This window comes from Hyperoodon ampullatus, assembly GCF_949752795.1.
Source record: "Hyperoodon ampullatus genome assembly, contig: scaffold_117, whole genome shotgun sequence".
In the NCBI taxonomy this organism is placed as follows: Eukaryota; Metazoa; Chordata; class Mammalia; order Artiodactyla; family Ziphiidae; genus Hyperoodon; species Hyperoodon ampullatus.
Window position 1 is genome coordinate 514,232 of NW_027640609.1, and position 19,739 is coordinate 533,970.

The following is a 19,739-nucleotide window of genomic DNA, read 5'->3' on the forward strand; positions in this document are numbered from 1 at the left end:
AGGAATGCCAGGTTTTCTTCCAGGCCAGCTTCCGCTCTGGGATGTTCAGGGCAGACTCTCATTTCAAACCTCACTTTCTGAGGCTCCTGGCTTATGGCCATTGAGTGTGCAGGGAGGCTCCTGGCTGAGGAAGGCTCGGACAGAACGACGCAGGTTCTAATCTGTGGTAGTGGGCAGTGGGGGGTGGGCGGGAGGGGTCACTGCAGGAAGAGGCATTCGCTGCCTTAGGCAGTTAAACCATTGCCCTGTCTTCAGAATGGTTCAGCCAGCAAGATTCTGTGGAGCCCGCCTCCTGGCACCATGCTACAATCGCCGGATTTTGGGTCTGGAGCAACCGAGATCTTCGTCCGACTCTTCCGGAGCGTGCTTTCTCTCGGGAGCACATCTGGGGACTGGCTTCTCGGCTTCCGCCTTTGCTGGCGTGGCCAAAGGAGCATCCCCGTAGGCCCGGTAGCCACCAACCAGGCAGTATGTCTCCCCATGCCGGCCCAACTGCGTTTCTCCACACCCTCGGTTGAGGACATGGTAGTGACCAGGTTTAGGAGGAGAAATGGGAGCCACAGCTGCTGCAAAGAAAATCAGAACTGATCAGTCACTTCTGCTGTACACAGTCTCCTGCCAGAATTTCCCTCTCTCATGTCTCTCCCAGTTTCTGGCTGAAGACCTTTAATCTACTTGACATCCAAAACACAGACTTGGCCCATCACCTCTGTGAGTCCCTAGAGAAGGGACACTGGCTGCAAAAGCAATTCCTAGAGCCTACGGCTGCATCAGGTGAGGTAGTCTCTTCACCGTTGCCAGGGAAAACAGTAGAACCCGAAAGAAATTGCAATCATGATCCTCTCCATCTCTCCCTTCCACAACAGAGAAAACATTTCTTGCAGTGTGTCACTTCTGAGGCTTTAATGGAAACGTCTTTCAAGTTTTGGAAAAAGATAATCTAATATAAATTGGTTAAGGACCCTTCCCACTTTGGCAACCCCTCTTGGGCCCCATTTATAATGCCTGTTACAACCACACTGGACTCTGGCCCTCTGATACTTTTATCTAGATTAGAACAAGGCCAAATACTGAGGCAGAGTGATCAGGAGACTCAGAACCGGGTTCTGGGTCCCAAGTGTAGGCTCACATCCACCCAGCCTCCTGGGACACCATCTGCTCAGCCCTCCAGTCTCACTAGCACTTCATCACCCCCCTTGGTTCTTCCGGTATTCCCATGAATATGGCACCACCCTCTCCCCTAGTACTCAGCAGCTCAGTATGGGATGTGTCTGAGGGGACCGATATAGATGTGTACATGACAGCACAGAGGTGCCTGGGTTTGAAGGTGCGTTTCAAGAGTGGCCCTCTTCCTCAAACTGCTCCGTTTACCATCTGCCAACAAAAATGCACTTGCCTTTTGCTAAGAGGCCTATCAGGAAAGGGTCTGAATGGAAGCATCCTGTAGCCCAATGCGGAAGGCAACATTTATAAAGATCAGAAGCTTCCTGAACACTAGTTCAGCGATGACCTTTCACTTGTCCTCAGCAGTGAGCACTGTGGGACCCTGAAGGTGTCCCAGGTCACTGGTATTACCTACAGCCGGGAAAGTGCTGAGGTTTACGTAGTGGGCAAGCCCCACAGGAACATGTGGCAGCCAGGGGAGGTTGTGTGTACACCACGCCTCTTCTACAGATGCCCGGTCTCGGTGTACCTGCTGCACTGCCCAGCCAGGGAACAGAGCACAGGTTTGAGTAAATATAGACGATCAGGTCAGACATTCTCTCTCAGACAACCAAAGAGATTGGTATCTGGTGGAGAACTGGTAGGGAAGTTTCTCTGAGGGCAGCACGTTTCCATAGTTATGCTGCCATGGAAACTGTGAGAAGGCCTGTGAGGTCATCACTACCCAGTGAGGTCATAATAAGGAACCTGTGGCTTGCGGGTCAGGCTTCAGGAGGAGGGGCAGTTTTGTGGAGGAGAGCAGGGTGGAGGCAGAGGTACTCTGCCTGGCCCCTCACACTTGGGCCTCCCCGCCCATGCCCTAGTCTAGTAGACACCCCACGTGGGGGATGCAGGTGGGGTGGTACAGCCCCAGGGGCCCCAGGAGGGCAAGAGAGACCCACATTCTGAAACTGGCTTGAGAGGCAAGATTAACGTTAAGAGACAGCTAGGTTGTATGGCACTGACCCTAAGAGGCAGAGACTTGTGTGGACTGGGGAATCAGGGAAGGCTGCTTGGCAGTGGGCCTGAAGGACAAGTGAGATTTGGACCCATGGGGAAGAGAGGGAAGACATTCCAGTTTGGAAGAATACAAGCAAAGACACACTCTTCTCGACCTTGTCCTGCCCCAAATATAAATTCATAGAACCCTCATATTTTTACACCTGAGGGCTCAGAAAAACCAAGATGTTAAGGAGCCTACCCAGTGTTACACAGCTAGTGGAGAGGGGTTCTGCTCAATGGTTACATTCATGTCGGGGCTCCGGATTTACAGCTGATAGGAATGTGAGGACAAGCTCGCGCCATTTCAAACATTTCCAAGTGATACTGAGAGAGATGTTAAAGGTGCAAAATGAGGGTGCTGAATGACCTCACAAAGTGGGAATGATGGGCCCATTTTAATATGAAATTCAAAACAAATTCATGACAAAAGGACACAATACAAAATGACAACGTGATCATTACACTCCCCTCTCCCCTAGAAGTCAAAATCATTACAATCCTCTCTCTCTCCACCATGAAAGGATGAGATAAAGGCTCAGCAGCAGCCCCCGTGAAAATCACGGTCAACACTGTGAAGAGGGGTTAGTAAGACGACTTGGTCCGACTCAGAGAAGGAAAGAGACAACTCTGCCCTTAGCCTGATCAGGCCCACAGGAAGGAACCACATTTGGGGCAGCTTTTGATAGTGTGGCAATGAGAGAGAACCTTCTTTAGGAGGGGACTCCCTGTTGCCGACCTTGAAAAAGCAAAGATGGGACCTTCGTTTACTGGGGCTGTTGCAGAGGGGATGTGCCCAGGAGGTAGAGACTGCTTGGACTACCCTTTTAGAGGTTGGGCCACCCTGGTTGAGTACCACAGCACCTTCTATCCCTAAACTGCTTGAATCAGTGGGTGCCCGTTAGGACAGACGAAGTCAGGCCTCATTGGAGCAGACTGCCTTTGGGAGTGGTAGAAGGTAAAATGTGAAGGAGAATGCTTGCTCTGGCGGAGGTTTGTCATGGCAGGTGGGCCAGCATGAGACCATTCAGAATCTCCAAGGCTCCAGAGATTACTTGGCTGGGAGCATCCCTCTGATGTGGTGTGGGGACTCCTACCTTAACAGGACCTGGCTGGGCATCCGGGGGAGGCAGAATAAACGGTTTATGAACTTAAGAGAGCGAGCGAATCACCTGGGGGTTCCCCCAAACCACTTAAAAGGCCTTGTACCTGGATTCTTGAGCCAACCCTCAGAAAACTTATCTAGACCTGGAGTAGGGCTCAGGAAGCTGCACTTTTCATAAGCTTCCTGGGCAGTCCCACCACAGCGGTCCATGGATAGAGAGACCAAATTATTGTGTATTCTCGGTTGCTTTTGGGAGTCAAAGTGGGCAATATTAAAAACTGCAGCAGGCATATGTATAAACAGGGGATATTCAAGGCAAGCAGAGGTGTATAGTTATTCTATGCATGAATCAGATTTGAGAAAAGCTAGCCTGGTGTTTAAAGAACACAACCCTGAGGACAGACAAACCAGATTCTTTCCTACTGACTTGTGTGATTTTGACCAAGTTCTTTTATCCTTCTGACTGTTTCTTCATATGGAATAGAGCTATGACTGTACATTTAGCACAATATTCTCTTTCGGCAAAGGTTGCTCTGGGTCCATTTGTGTTCTCTGCAACTTAACTCTTTCCAGTGCGCAAGTATTTTTCAGTTGTTTGGTGAAGTATTACATTTGACTTTCAACAGTTCATTACTTTGGGCAAAGCTTATATAATGCTGCAGAGACTAGAACCTATGCAGAGATAGTGAGAGGATGTTATAAGCTTATTCTGCTGGTTTATAAAAAAGTTTAACCTTTTCTTCTCTTCCTCCACCTGCCACCAAGAGATGAGAAAGAAGGCAGAGCCTGGAAATGCACACCAAGCAATATTTCTGTGTCAGTTTGCCTTTTATTCCTCTGCCAGACCCTCCCAGAGAGATTTCACCAAAAATGCCTAAGCTTGCCATGGCCATTGTTGTGAAGAAAATTTCTCTTTATTGCTAGTCACATCCCCTTTTCCTTCTCCTGGAGGCTTAATGGATGTTTGGGGACAGGAAACAAAATTTAAACTAAAACATCAATTGAAAGAGCCTTCGTCCTAAGTGTGGTAGTTTGGAGTGTGAATCTTCTCAGGGTCTACTGAATTCTGCCCCAGTGGAAACTGTTATTAAGGGGCACCCATAGAAACATCGCTTATTGTTAGAAACCATGACATAATACAGAGCCAAGATCGACATTATTCTTCACGTGAAAGACTACAGAGAGCCAAGCTCAGTAGTTCACCCTCAAGTGTTGGCCAGCAACTTAACTTTTAAAGCCAGACAGCAGCCCGGGTCTTCAGAAGGTGACTAGGCAGCCCAGAGCACCCTACTGACAAGTGTGCTCACCCATCCAGCACAGAGCGAAAGGTCCCTGTTATGGCATCATATATAAGCCTGCTGCAATAAGGTTTGCTGGTGCAAAGGCTCTCTCACTGAAGACCCCAGTCCTGGAAGGCTTCTCCTCTGGCGAGCTGCCAGTTCAATCTTCTGAGCCAGGCTTACGTCCCAGGGATGGGTCACAAAGCTGATGACAGTGACTGGCACCTCGATCCCCACCCGGCCCACCCTCCCTGCTCTGTGGATGTAGTCTTGCAGGGTGAGAAGGAAATCATAATTGATGACTAGCTCCACCTGGGTGCTGTCCAGGCCCTGAGAGGCGATGTCTGTGCAGAGAAGAATGTCTCGAGAGCCCTTCTGGAAGGACTGGAAGATGCCTGCTCTCATTGAGGCTGGCATTTGTCCCTGCAGTCTTAAGTGTTGGATTTTGTGGTCATCCAGAATATATACCCCAGCCAGTTCACAGTGCTGTAGCAATTACAGAACACCAGAACAGTTCCTGTGGCGCCAGTCCTATATGCTCTGTCGTGCTGCCTAAGGATCTGTACCAACCCAGTCACCTTCTCTGTTCCCTTCGGCCTCATGAATGTCTGTCTGACATGAGGTATGATGCAGTGGAGCTTGTCACTGGTAACGGGGGTTAGAGAGTCTAAGCTGGCAACTTTACTCAGCAGCTGGCCTACACCTTCGGGAAATGTGGCACCCACCAGCACTAACTGAGCTTTGGGATTGAAGGGGTCTTTTAAGTCAGCTGGGCCTTCTGTTATATGGCTCCCCTCCAAGATGTAATCCAGCAGTTCCAGGAAGATTTCATCCAACAGCGTGTCTGCATCATCCAACACCAAGAAGGAGAGCTGCTCCGGGCTGATCAGTTGAGTTTTCAGGGCCTTCCACAGAGCCCCCGGAGTGGCCACCAGAATATCTGCTGGAGGTTGTTTGGACAGTTGAAGCCTGATCCTCCTCATGCCATGGCCTCCCCCTAACTCCCGCACCTGGAGGTCCAAGGAGCTGCCCAAGGCCTGGGCCACGGCACGCACCACTTCGGCTAATTCTCGAGAAGGCACAAGAACCAGGCCTCGAGGAGCAGGGATATGACAGGGGTCCAGGCTTTGCTGGCCCAACAGCCGTTGAAGGAGAAGTAGCATGTAGCTGAGAGTTTTGCCACTGCCGGTTTCTGCGGCGCAGAGAATGTGCGAGGCGAATAGGAGTAAGCGATGAATTGGATGTGGGGAATGTGGGTTAATGGTGTGTAATTGGGTAAATGGAGGTGCTACTTACTGAAATGGGAAAAATTTTCTCCCCACATATTGGCCTGATAAACACCTTCTCACCCTTTAGACCTTGAATCAGAGATCCTTTCTTATTTTAATATATTTTATTTTATTTCATTTTTATTTGGGCTGCGGTGCCGGCTTTCAGGATCTTAGTTCCCCAACCAGGGATTGAACCCAGCCCCCCTGAACTGGAGGCACAGGGCCCTAACCTGAGGACCACCGGGGAATTCCCAGCAGAGATTTTTTCCTTTTTTTTTTTTTTAATATAAGCTTTAATTAATTAATTTTTGGTCGCGTTGGGTCTTCGTTGCCGCGCGTGGGCTTTCTGTCGTTGCGGCGAGGAGGGGCTACCCTTCGTCGTGGGGCACGGGCTTCTCACTGCAGGGGCTTCTCTTGTCGTGGAGCACGGGCTCTATGTGCGCGGGCTTCAGAAGTTGTGGCGCATGGGCTCAGTAGCGGTGGCTCGTGGGCTTAGTTGCTCCGAGGCATGCGGGATCTTCCTGGAGCAGGGAGCAAACCCGTGTCCCCTGCATTGGCAGGCGGATTCTTGTTTTTGTTTTGTTTTGTTTTAAACATATTTATTGGAGTATAATTGCTTTACAATGGTGTGTTAGTTTCTGCTGTATAACAAAGTGAATCAGCTCTATGCATACGTATATCCCCATATCCCCTCCCTCTCGAGTCTGCCTCCACCCGCCTGATCCCACCCCTCTAGGTGGTGGCAAGGCACTGAACTGATCTCCCTTTGCGATGCCGCTGCTTCCCACTACCTAGCTATTTTACATTTGGTATTGTATGTATGTCAGTGCTACTCTATTACTTCATCGCAGCTTACCCTTCCCCCTCCCCGTGTCCTCAAGTCCATTCCCTACGTCTGCGTCTTTATTCCTGTCCTGCCCCTAGCTTCATCAGAACTATTTTATTTTTTTAGATTCCATACATATGTGTTAGCGTACGGTATTTGTTTTTCTTTCTGACTTACTTCACTCTGTATGACAGACTCTAGGTCTATCCACCTCAGTACAAGTAACTCAATTTCGTTTCTTTTTAAGGCTGAGTAATAGTCCATTGTATATATGTGCCACATGTTCTTATCTATTCGTCTGTCGATGGACACTTGGGTTGCTTCCATGTCCTGGCTATTGTAAATAGTGCTGGCTGGCGGATTCTGAGCCGCTGCGCCACCACGGAAGTCCACAGAGATTATTTTTTGAGGGAGGCCCTCCTCAACCCCCATCAGTCTCTTCGCTGCTGAGCTAGACTCCTGCAGCCTTACGTAAGTGCTCCATCATAGCACCATGCACACTTTCATTTTCACGCATATTTGTAAGTTCCCTTTCTATAACCCTCTGTTCTATTGAACCTTACCCTCCTGCCTCATCATTTTGTCTCTAGTGCCTAGCAGTGCTTGGCATATCTTAGGGGCTCAGTAAGTGTCCGTTGAATAAATAATTGGAGACAGAGTACGAGGCTTAGGAAGGTTGATCAAGGCTTTGTCTTCTACATGTGGAGTAGGAGATGCCCTTAACACATCCGAGTGGGGATGTGTTTTGAGCAGTTGGTGTGAGGTTGGGATGCCTTTGGAGATGATCGTGGCCAATATTTTATACCATGGGAGTGAATAAATTTGTGGGGCAGGATGTGTGAAATTAGCAGGGAAGAGGGCCCACGACTGAGGAGCAACCTCAACACGTGAGGGCAGGAGGTGAAACCAGGAAAAGAGACTGCAAAGCACGGGTAGAGAGAAAAACTGGGAGAGTGTGCGGTCGACGAACCCAGGGAGGAGAGAGATCAAGCAAGAGGGGAGGCTTCACCATGCCATGTGCTGCTAGCAGAACAGGATTGAGGACAGGTCAGTGTCTCATAGACTGAGCCACTTCGAGGTAATTGGTGACTTTAATCAGAGCAGTTTTGGGAGAGTGGCAGAGGGGGAGGGCATGCCGGAGTGGGCTGAGTAGTACAAAGCTAGTACCTCTGAGAAGAGCATCCTTGGAAAGCTTTGTGGTTTTTAGGAGGGACCGAGTTTGCTTAGAATAAATAAATTAACAGTATAAATAAATTAACAGTTATCTCTGGGCCACGGGATTTGGATTTTCTTCGTTTTACTCCTGTTGCTCTACCTTCAAAATATTTTTAGAATGTGACCACTTCTCACCACCTCCCCTACTATCTCTCCGTCCTGAGCCACCATCATCTCTGACATCGGTGACTGACAGAAGAGCCTTCTAATGATCTGCCAGTGTCTACCGTGGCCCCCACAGTCTGTTTTTCATACAGCAGTCAGCGTGATCATGGGGAATGTGATCAGTCATGCCACTCCTCTCCTTAAAAGCCTTCACTGGCTCCTGTCGTGAAGAGCTAACACAGCCCGCAGAGCGTCCTACAAGGCCATTTGGGGTCTGACCACTGTGTCCTGCCTGCTTACTGCTCTCCATCCATTGTGTATCTGACTTCCATTACCCTCTTCTCCTTTCTGTGCTGCAACCACAGTGGCCTCCTTCCTGTTCTTCTAACACACCAGACAAGCTCCTGCCCCCAGGGTCTTTGCACTGGCCCTTACCTCTCCTGTGCACTCTTCCATTAGATACGAACTTGGCTAACTCAAATCTCTGCTCAGGTGTCACCTGCTCATTGAAGTTTATCTGGGCTCCTCTATTTAAAATTTTAACCTATGGGGATGAGGTGGGGGGGAAATGGGTGAGGGCGGTCAGAGGATACAAACTTCCAGTTACAAGACAAATACGTTCTGGGATGTAATGTGCAGCATGGCAACTATGGTTAACAATACTGTATTGTACCTTTTTTCATTTTATTTATTTGTTTACTTTTGGCTGTGTTGGGTCTTCGTTGCTGCACGTGGGCTTTCTCTAGTTGCGGTGAGTGGGGGCTCCTCTTCGTTGCAGTGCACCGGCTTCTCATTGTGGTGGCTTCTCTTGTTGGGGGCCACCGGCTCTAGGCGCGTGGGCTTCACTAGTTGCGGCCTGTGAGCTCAGTCGTTGTGGCAGCGGCCCAGGTCGCGCCAGCACCGGCCGCGGGGGGCTCCGCTGCCCACTCTGCCGCTCTTCCTGCCGCCGCTGTAGAGCCCGCAAGATGCGCACCACGGGCAGGGGCTCGATGGGACCGCAGACCGTCAGGTCCCGGCGAGGCGCCAGAAGCAATTGAGCCACGAGCGACAACAACCGCAGCCGCCGTGCGAGAGCCATTCACCCCTTCTTGCGGGAGAGGCGCACGACAGTGACGTCACAGGCGCGCCAAGGCCTCGCGGATGGTGGCCGGCACGGCTCAGTAAGGCCCGCGGAATCGGCGAACTGTGTGGAAGGAGCGGGATCTGTAGAGCTCAGCAGTGGCGAGGTCTGTAGGTCCGAACCGGGGATGGTGACTCCAGACCCCCGCCAACCTTGGGGAAGGGTGCGCGACGGAGGCAGGACCGGGGTCCGGCGATACGCGGCGATGGGGCCCTGGCATTACGAACCAGGAGGGCGGAGGGCTTCTGGCGATCCGATGTCCGATCCCTGCCGTGCTCTTTTGTCTCCCTCACAGCTCCTGTCATGGCTTGGCCAGTTCGGGTCTCCCCGTGACTTATGATGAGGGTGCGGCGATGTTTTCCCAGATGTGGTCCCCGTGTAAGGTCTTTGAATACAAGTATTTATTGAGAGTCTGAGTGAATGGTCAGGCCTGGGGGCCGAGACCAGGAGTCCGGAGTCGTAGGTCCAGGCTCACCCTTCCCTTAGAGCTCCCCAGAGAGCTGAGGGCCCCGAGGGCAAGCTGATGGCTTTCAGCGTATCTTCTCTTCAGTCAAGAGAACTCATCTCTTGGTACTTTTCCCCTTTCTTTTCAGCTGAGGTTCATTCTCCCCTCCCTTGTCACCCTTTCCAAATTCTCATCCTGAACCCACTGCTTTCTTGGGTAGTTCACCTCCACCGGCTTTCCAGTCAGATACCTCAATTCCGTAAATAGCAGAGAGGAGGGTCCTGCTACAGGTTTGTGTCTTGTCTCACAAAGCCACGGTCAGGCAGAATATTTTACTTTAATTCAGTTGTTCAGGTTGCCAAAAAGCCTTAGACAACAAGTACTTCCTGAACGGATCCCGAAAATGGGTGTCCGATCATTTCTGTAATTTCCAGTGTCTTGGGTAGGAGATAAGGTAAACGTGGATTAATCACCTGGGAGGTTCTTAACATCTGGCGAAAGAGTTTTACTTTCATCAGATACCGTTATAGAGATAAATACTATCAAATTTCAAACAGCATTTTGATACACGATAGACGTTCTGGAGAGTTGAATGCTAAGCCAGCAGAGGAGAGGGTTTTGAGTCCTCATGGGTGAACAGAGTCATTGGATAGAGCAGTGGCTCTTGAGTGAGGGTGATTTTGCCCTCACCCGTCCTCCAGAACGTTTGACAATGGCTGGAGACATTTTTCTTTGTCACATCCGGGGTGTGGGGGGGCGGTGCTGCAGACATCTAGTGGGTAGTGGCCAGGATGCTACTGCATACCGTACAAGGCATAGGACAGCCCTCCCCACCACCCCAAAAGAATTATCTGGCCCAAAATGTCAATAGTGTGCTATGGAGAAACCTTGGATAGAGGCTGAGGACTGAAGAGAGGCTGAGGTTCTCACATGTACTCTCACATCAGGTTGTCAGTCACATTTGCCAGACCCTTGTGTGGCCCTGCCCCTTTCCCAGAATCTGTAGCAGGCACACTGATGCCATTGCTTGTCATGGCCTTGGGATGAGAAAACCTTGGGGGCTCCTCAAAATCATAAACACAGGAAGGAAGGAGTGATTTAGGAGGGTGACGTGGGAGAAGAGAGCTTTAGGAGGAACAAAATTGTCCTCATGTGTTTGGGAAATGTACCAGATGGAAAAGAGATGAGGTGTGCCATGGGGTGTACCATTGCAGAAGGCAGACTGGGACTGATGCGTGACAGGGCGTCAGATTCTGAATTTGATATAGACTGCTGTAGCAACTAGAAGTGCCTAGACCTGTCTAGAGAGTGCTGGGTTTTCTGTCACTGCGAAGTTCATGTATAGGCTGATGACCAGTGACTGGTGATATGAAAGAGGGGATTTCATATAAAGGATGCTCTAAGATGTTGTGATTCTACACTACTTTTACGATTCTTTCCCAGAACTCGGAGCTCCTCGTTCGTTAGCTGAAGTGCTCGTTGGATGTCTGCTCTGACATGTTTCATCCATTTACATGTGCCACTCATTTTTCACGTACAAAACAAAGAATCGCTTTGCACAAAGCCAGAAGGGCTACACTGAAAGAATGATCAGAAAAGAATAATACATAGGTATGTATTTGCATTGACTTTCTCCAAATATTTGAGACAGGGTAGCTGGTTAGTGGCTGCTTTCTCGTGCTCGAGCCCTTACAACGTGATCTCCTCAGAATGTCATAGGGATAGGAGCCTGTCTGAGCCTGTCTGTCTCTGCCCGTGGCCCCTAGTTTCTTCTTGTCATTACGTTAGGTACTGTGTAAGGCCCTTCTGTTTTCCTCCCAGTCACAGCAGACACTGAGTAACCTCTAGTTGTGACTGAGATGCATAGTTCACAGTATAGTACTTTAGAAATGAGAAAGGTTTACTTATTGTGGAAACAAATGTAGGCTCCTGGGAGTGTTAGTGTCACTTGGTAATGTTTTTCCCAGGGCTGCCATGGTAACTGAGATTGCCTGGTTACTCCCTACGTTTTCCATTCGACGCAGCAGGCCCACTGCTAGGCTTCTCACCTGAGAAGTCCAGAATCGGGAAGACACAGGCTGTATCAGTTGCACTGCGGCCTTATTCACAATAGCCAAGATGGTGAAGCAACCAAAATGTCCATCAACAGGTGAATGGATAAAGAAGAAGAGGTCCATGTACACAATGGAATATTCACCATGGAGAACAATGAAACACTGCTCTTTGAGGCACCACAGATGAGCCTAGAGATAATCATGGAACATGAGGTAAGTTGGAAATCAAAAGACCTGTATCCTATGATATTACTTATAGGCGTTATCTAATAACTGACCCACAGGAAAATATTTCCACAGAGAAAGACACTCACAGATGTAGGGAAAAAACTATACTTATCTAAAAGGAAAGGTGGGATGAATGCATAAATTAAGATCAGTGTTACATATACCAATACATATTATATACATGTGTCACAAAGACCGACCATATAGCAATGGAGGTCTACAGAATACTGTGTAATATTTTGCATGGGAAGAGGATCTGTATATGAATAGACATATATAATGCACAAATGAGCCAGATTGTGTACAGCTAGGACAAACAATATTCTAATCATTACCCCGATTACAAAAATTAAGACAACCAACAAGAAGTAATGAGACATAAACGTATGGGGGTTTCTCCTGGCACATTCCATTCTAATTTACAACTTAGGAACACCACTTCCAGAAAGGCTCTCCTGCCCTACTACCCAGATTGGGGAATGGAGAAATGCTGCCTCCTAGTGGCCGTTTCACACAACAGCAGCTTTAAACCCACTGCTAATGGTCACTAACTATTCACCAAACGTGCAGTTCTGTAATGGCACCTGTCCACCAAAAAATTCCTGGGGTCGAAAACCGAATAAGAAATTCAAAAGAGGGCAACCTTCCAAGAAGACAATTTCAAGAGGTATATTGTATGCACACTTTGTTCTCCTTTTTTTTTTAACAGAAACAAAAACGGTTTGGAAAAATGATGAATTTTAGGTATTTGTAAAGACACGCAAACCCAAATTACAAAAACCTATCAGCTCACAGCAGTCAGAATGGCCATTAGCAAAAATGCTGCAAGCAATAAATGCTGAAGCGATTGTGGAGAAGTGCGTACCCTCCGTTCTAAGGGGGACGTGGTAAGAGCCACTAATGAAAACACAATGGAGGTGCTTTGAAAAGGGAAACATTGCGCTACCAGGCAATCAATCATACCCACTGCTGGACCTGTCACCTGAGAAAATGAGAATCAAAACCTCACAGACTGGCAATTCTGCACTCCAGCAATACTTACCATAGCCAACACTTGGAAGCAACGAAAATGTCCATCAACAGAGGAGTGCACCAAGAAGCAGTGGTCCATGTACACAATGGAATATTACTCCAATAAAAAGTATAATTTAAATTTAAAATGAAATATAAGCAAGGAGACAGAAGCAATTGGGGGTTTATCCGGGCACATTTCTCTCTAATTTATAACCGAGGAACACCAGTGGCAGGAAGGTCTGTTTCCCTAGTACCAGCGTGGGGACCGTAGAAAGGCTGCCACACTCTGGCCGTTACCTGCAAAAGCAGCTTTAAAGCCTGTGCTAATGGTCACTTCATGTGAACAAGTACTGCATGGCTGTAAATGAAACCTGCCCTCAAAATGTCTTGAGGGAGGTAATGGCCAAAAAATTTCAAAATGTGACTCATTCTTTAAGAAAACACTTTGAAGAGCTAAGCTGTAATCACAGTGTGAAAAATAAGAAGGACATGCCTTAAAGCTTAATGTCAAGGGATTATGAGACACACGGAAATTCAACCACAAAGAGGTATCAGTTCACACCCCTCAGAATAACCTTCAGCACGAAACCCATAATCAATAAATGCTGGGGCTTCCCTGGTGGTGCAGTGGTTGAGAGTCCACCTGCGATGCAGGGGACGCGGGTTCGTACTCCGTTTTGGGAAGATCCCACATGCCGTGGGTGCCTGTGCTCCGCAACGGGAGAGGCCACAACAGTGAGAGGCCCGCGTACCACAAAACAAACAAAAATAAATAAATAAATAAATGCTGAAGGTGTTGTGGAGAAATGCATACCCTCAACTTTCAGTGGGATGTACCCTGGAAAGAGCCACTAATGAGAACAGAATGGAGATGATGCCTTTAAAAGGTAAACATTGAGCTACAATATAAACCAGCAGGCCCATTCCTGGACCTATAACCAAAGAAGACAGAATTGGAAAGGCACAGGAAGGCAAATATGCACTGCACATATTACAATAGCCCAGATATGGAAGTAACCAAAAAGTCCAGCAACAGATGGGTGGACAAAGAAGAACTGCTACACGTAGAGATGGAATATTAGCTGGGGAAAAAATGAAACAATGCCATTTGCAGCACCATCGATGAGTCTAGAAGTAATCACCCGAGTTGTTGTAAGTGAGAAAGTGAAAGACACATATCCTATCATATCACTTATAGGTGTGAGCTAAAAGTTGATACCAATGAAGATATTTCCACAGAGAAAGGCAATTACAGATTCATTAAACCAACGTAGGGTCCACCATAAGGAAAGGTGTGAGGATTGGATACATTACATTATTGGGGTTTACAGAGATATACAAACGCATGTGAAATATATAATCACCAAAGACCTACGGCATACCAAGAGAAGACTACTCAACATTGTGTCATAACCTACATGGGAAAAGGATCTGAAGAAGACTAGATATATGTATATGTGTAAAACATCCCCATCTTGCACACCTAGAACAAAGAAAACATTGTAATCAAATTGGCTGTGATCAAAAATAGTAATTAAATTAAAAAACGAACAGGACAGAATGAGACATAATCTTAAGGGGATTTCCCTGGCACTTTCCATTCCAATTTACAACCTACAGCACAACTTCCATTTTGGCCGTCTTGCCCTAGTAACCAGATTTGGTAAGGAGAAATGCTTCTGTCTTCTGGCCGTTTCACACAACAGCAGCTTTGAACCCAGCGCTAGTGGTCATTTAATATTCAAAATAATTGCAGGCCTGTAATAGACACCTACCATCAAAGAAAAAAATCCTGGGGTCGTAAATCAATCAGAATATTCAAAAGACGTCAACGTTTCAAAAACACAGTCAAGAGGCATATTTTACGCACATTTTGTATTTTCTTGCTTTTTTTTTCTTTACGAAAAGGGGAATGGGAATGCTTAACGTCAGCAATTAATAAAGATTGCAAATCCAATCTACAGAAACCTTTACCACACAGCCATCAGAATGATCACCAGGAGAATAGTGTACAAAGGTATAAATGCTGAAAAGGTTTTAGAGAACTATGTACCCTCTAGCCACTGCGGGTAGATAAACTGGTAAGAGATAGTAGGGAGAAGAGAGTGGCGGTGAATTTAAAGGTAAAAATTGAGCTGCCATGTGATCTGATAGGTCCTTTCATGCGCCTATCACCTGAGCAGACCAGAATGAAAAAGGTACCGCTGGCAATCCTGCACTGCAGGAACATTAACCATAGCCAAGACTTGGAAGAACCCAAAATGTCCATCAACAGAAAAATGTACAAGGAAGAAGTGGTCCATGTACACAATGGAATATTAGCCATGGAATAGAATAAAAGTGTGCCGTTTGCACCACCATAGAAGGACCTAAAGATCATCACCCAACTTGAAGTATGAAAAAAATTGAAAGACACACATCCTATGACATCACTTATAGGTGTTAGCTAAAAATTGATACCCACAAACTTATTTCCAAGAGAAGGAAAAGCATGGATTAAGAAAATAAAAGTACATTTAACCTGATGGAAAGTTGTAAGGAATGGATGAATTAGGATATGGGGGTTAAGAGACATGTACTAATACATATGAAATATTTAATCACAAAATACCTATGGAATACCAAGAAAGGCCTACTCGACACTCTGTAATAACCTACACGGGAAGGGCTCCAAAGATGAGTAGACAGATACATTGATATAATGAACCAGATTCTGTAAACCTAGGAGAAACAAAATATTTTTTTTATCGAATTTGCTCTGATAATTAATAAAAGCTAAATTTAAAAACAATCAAGAAGAAAGGAGATATAAGCTCTTGGGGGTTTTCCCTGGCACATTCTACTCTAATTTGCAGCCTACTAACACGATTTCCTGGAAGGCTGTACTGCCCAAAAATGGAGTGGGAAATGTACAAATGCTGCTGGCTTGTGGACGTTTCCCACAAGTGCAGCTTTAAGCCCACAGCTAATGGTCACTTAACATTCACAAGGACTCAGCGCTGTAAAGGACACCTGCCCTAAAAAAATTGTGCTGCGGAAGGGAATGGACCAAAAATTTCAGAACAGGCAAATGTTTCAAGAAGAGAGTATGAAGAGGTACGTTTGACTCACTCTCTTTAAAAAAATGGAAAATGAATAAAAACTTAACCTTAGGAATTATTAGATTCATGCAACTCTAATTTACAGAAAGTTTACAACTCACACCTGTCAACTGACGATCAGCAAAAATTCTACAAACAATAAATACTGAAGGATATTTAGAGGACTGTGTACCCTGTAGCTGCTGGTGAGATGTAAAGTGGTAAGAGTGAATCATGAGAACAGAAAGGAGCTGCGTTAGAAAAACAAAAATTGAACTACCATTCGATGCAGCAGACCCACCAGCAGGCCTCTCACCTGAGAAGTGCCGAATCGGGAAGACAGAGGCTGCAACAGCTGCACTGCAGCCTTATTCACAATAGCCAAGATGGTGAAGCAACCAAAATGTCCATCAACAGGTGAATGGATAATGAAGTAGTGGTCCATGTACACAGTGGAACGTTCCCCATTTAAAACAATGAAACACTGCTCTTTGAGGCACCACAAATGAGCTTAGAGATAATCATGGAACATGAGGTAATTTGCAAAGCAAAAGACCTATATCCTATGATATTACTTATAGGCGTTATCTAATAGCTGACCCAAATTTACATATTTCCACAGAGAAAGACAATAACAAATGTAGGAAAAAAATATACTTATCTAAAAGGAAAGGTGGGTGGAATGGATAAATGAAGATCAGTGTTATGTATACCAATACATATTATATACATGTGTCAAAAAGACCGACCATATAGCAAGGGAGGTCTACGGAACACTGTGTAATATTTTGCATGGGAAGAGGATCTGTATATGAATAGACATATAAAATGTACAAATGAACCAGATTGTGTACACCTAGGACAAACAATATTCTAATCATTACCCCGATTACAAAAATTAAGACAACCAACAAGAAGTAATGAGACATAAACTTATGGGGGTTTCTCCTGGCACATTCCATTCTAATTTACAACCTAGGAACACGACTTCCAGAAAGTCTGTGCTGCCCTACTACCCAGATTGGGGAATGGAGAAATGCTGCCTCCTAGTGGCCGTTTCACACAACAGCAGCTTTAAACCCACTGCTAATGGTCACTAACTATTCACCAATCTTGCAGTTCTGTAATGACACCTGTCCACCAAAATAATCCTGGGGTCGAAAATTGAATAAGAAATTGAAAAGAGGGCAACCTTCTTAGAGGACAATTTGAAAAGGTTTATTGTATGCATACATTTTTCTCCTTTTTTAAAAAACACAAACAAAAAAAGCTTGGAAAAATGATGAGTTTTTAGGAATTTAAAAAGACATGCAAACCCAAATTACAAAAACCTATCAGCTCACAGCAGTTAGAATGGCCATTAACAAAATGCTGCAAGCAATAAATGCTGAAGCGATTGTGGAGAAGTGCGTACCCTCCGTTCTAAGGGGGACGTGGTAAGAGCCACTAATGAAAACACAATGGAGGTGCTTTGAAAAGGGAAACATTGCGCTACCAGGCAATCAATCATACCTACTGCTGGACCTGTCACCTGAGAAAATGAGAATCAAAACCTCACAGACTGGCAATTCTGCACTCCAGCAATACTTACCATAGCCAACACTTGGAAGCAACGAAAATGTCCATCAACAGAGGAGTGCACCAAGAAGCAGTGGTCCATGTACACAATGGAATATAACTCCAATAAAAAGTATAATTTAAATTTAAAATGAAATATAAGCAAGGAGACAGAAGCAATTGGGGGTTTATCCGGGCACATTTCTCTCTAATTTATAACCGAGGAACACCAGTGGCAGGAAGGTCTGTTTCCCTAGTACCAGCATGGGGAAAGTAGAAAGGCTGCCACACTCTGGCCGTTACCTGCAAAAGCAGCTTAAAACCTGTGCTAATGGTCACTTCATGTGAACAAGTACTGCATGGCTGTAAATGAGACCTGCCCACAAAATGCCTTGAGGGAGGTAATGGCCAATAAATTTCAAAATGTGACTCATACTTTAAGAAAACTCTTTGAAGAGCTAAGCTGTAATCACAGTTTGAAAAATAAAATGGACATGCCTTAAAGATTAATTTCAACGGATTATGAGACACATGCAAATTCAGCTATAAAGAGGTTTCAGCTGGTACACCTCAGAATAACCATCAGCAAGAAACCTATAAACAACAAATGCTGAAGTATTTGTGGAGAAATGCATAACCTCAACTTTCAGTTGGACGTACCCTTGAAAGATCCACTAATGAGAACAGAATGGAGATGCCTTTAAAAGGTACACATTGAGCTAAATTATCATTCAGCAGGCCCATTCCTGGACCTATAACCAAAGAAGACAGAATTGGAAAGGCACAGGAAGGCAAATGTGCACTGCACAGTATTACAATAGCCAAGATATGGAAGTAACCAAAAAGTCCAGCAACAGATGAGTGGACAAAGAAGAACTGGTACAAGTACAGACAAAATATTAGCCAAGGAACAAAAAAGGACACATTGCCCTGTGCAGCACCGTGGATGATTCTAGATGTAATCACACAACCTGGAATAAATCAGAAAGAGAAAGACACATATCGTATGATATCACTTATAGGTGTTACCTAAAAATTGATACCAGTGAAGATATTCCCACAGAGAAGGGCTGTCAGAGATTCATTAAACAAATTTATGGTTCACCAATGGAAAGGTGTGAGGATTGGATACATTAGGATATTGGGGTTAACAGACGTATACAAACACAGGTGAAATATATAATCACCAAAGACCTACGGAATACCAAGAGAAGACTATTCAACATTCTGTCATAACGTACATGGGATGAGGATCCCAGGAAGAATAGACATATGTTTATGTGTAAAAGAACCACATCTTGCACACCTAGAACAAGCCAAACCCTGTAATCAAACCTGCTATGATAAAAAATAAAAATTAAATAAAAACAACGAACAAGAAGTAGTGAGACATATACTTAAGGGGCTTTTTCCTGGCACATTCCATTCTAAGTTATAACCTAGAACACGACTTCCATTGAGGCTCTGTTGCCCTAGTAACAAGATTTGGTAAAGGAGAACTGCTGCCACCTTGTGGCCGTTTCACACAACAGCAGCTTTAATCCCAGCGCTAATGGTCTGTTGATATTCAAAATAATTTCAGGCCTGTAAATGACACCTGCCCTGAAAACAAATCCTGGGGTCATATATCAACCAAAAAATTCAAAAGACATCCATATTTCAAACCGACAGTTTCAAGAGGCATAATTTATGCACATTTGGCTTCTGTTTCTTTTCCTTTCTTTTTTTGTTAAAAAAATGGGAACGGAAAAAGGCTGAACATTAGGAATTAATAAAGCCATGCAAATCCAGTGTACGAAAACGTTCACCTCACAGCCGTCAGAATGATTATCAGCAAAAAAAGTCTAAAAGAATAAATGCTGAAGGGGTTTTAGAGAACTGTGTACTCTTTAGCTGCTGGTGGGATGAAACCTGGTAACAGCCAGTAGTGAGACCAGATTGGAGGTGCGTTTAGGGGTAAAAATGGAGCTACCATGTGATCTTGTAGGCCCACTCATGGGGTTATCACCTGATTAGACCAGAATCAAAAAGACACAGGCTGGCAATCCTACACTGCAGCAACATGTACCATCCCAAGACCTGGAAGAAACCAAAATATCCATCAACAGAAAAATGCACCAAGAAGAAGTCGTCCATGTACACAATGGAATATTAGCCATGAAAAAGCATGGAACAGTGCCGTTGGCACCACCATAGAAGGATCTACAGATAATCACCCAACATGAAGTAAGAAAGAA

At 45.7% G+C, this 19,739-nt stretch overlaps 2 protein-coding genes across 2 annotated transcripts; both read right to left on the minus strand.

The window, feature by feature from the left end:
- Window positions 1–258: 258 nt before the first annotated feature.
- On the minus strand, window positions 259–1,760 carry LOC307070095 (DPEP2 neighbor protein-like; the record flags this gene model as incomplete). Its single annotated transcript, XM_079728684.1, has 2 exons — window positions 259–566; window positions 1,694–1,760. 2 exons carry the CDS (start codon window positions 1,758–1,760, stop codon window positions 304–306), a joined length of 330 nt encoding a protein of 109 aa, XP_079584810.1. The 3' UTR covers window positions 259–303.
- Window positions 1,761–4,650: 2,890 nt separating this feature from the next.
- LOC307070089 (putative ATP-dependent RNA helicase DDX28) lies at window positions 4,651–9,082 on the minus strand (the record flags this gene model as incomplete). Its single annotated transcript, XM_079728681.1, is given in 4 exon segments — window positions 4,651–5,052; window positions 5,055–5,878; window positions 8,440–8,548; window positions 8,906–9,082. Coding segments are annotated over 4 exon segments (1,512 nt in total).
- Between the last annotated feature and the right edge of the window lie 10,657 nt (window positions 9,083–19,739).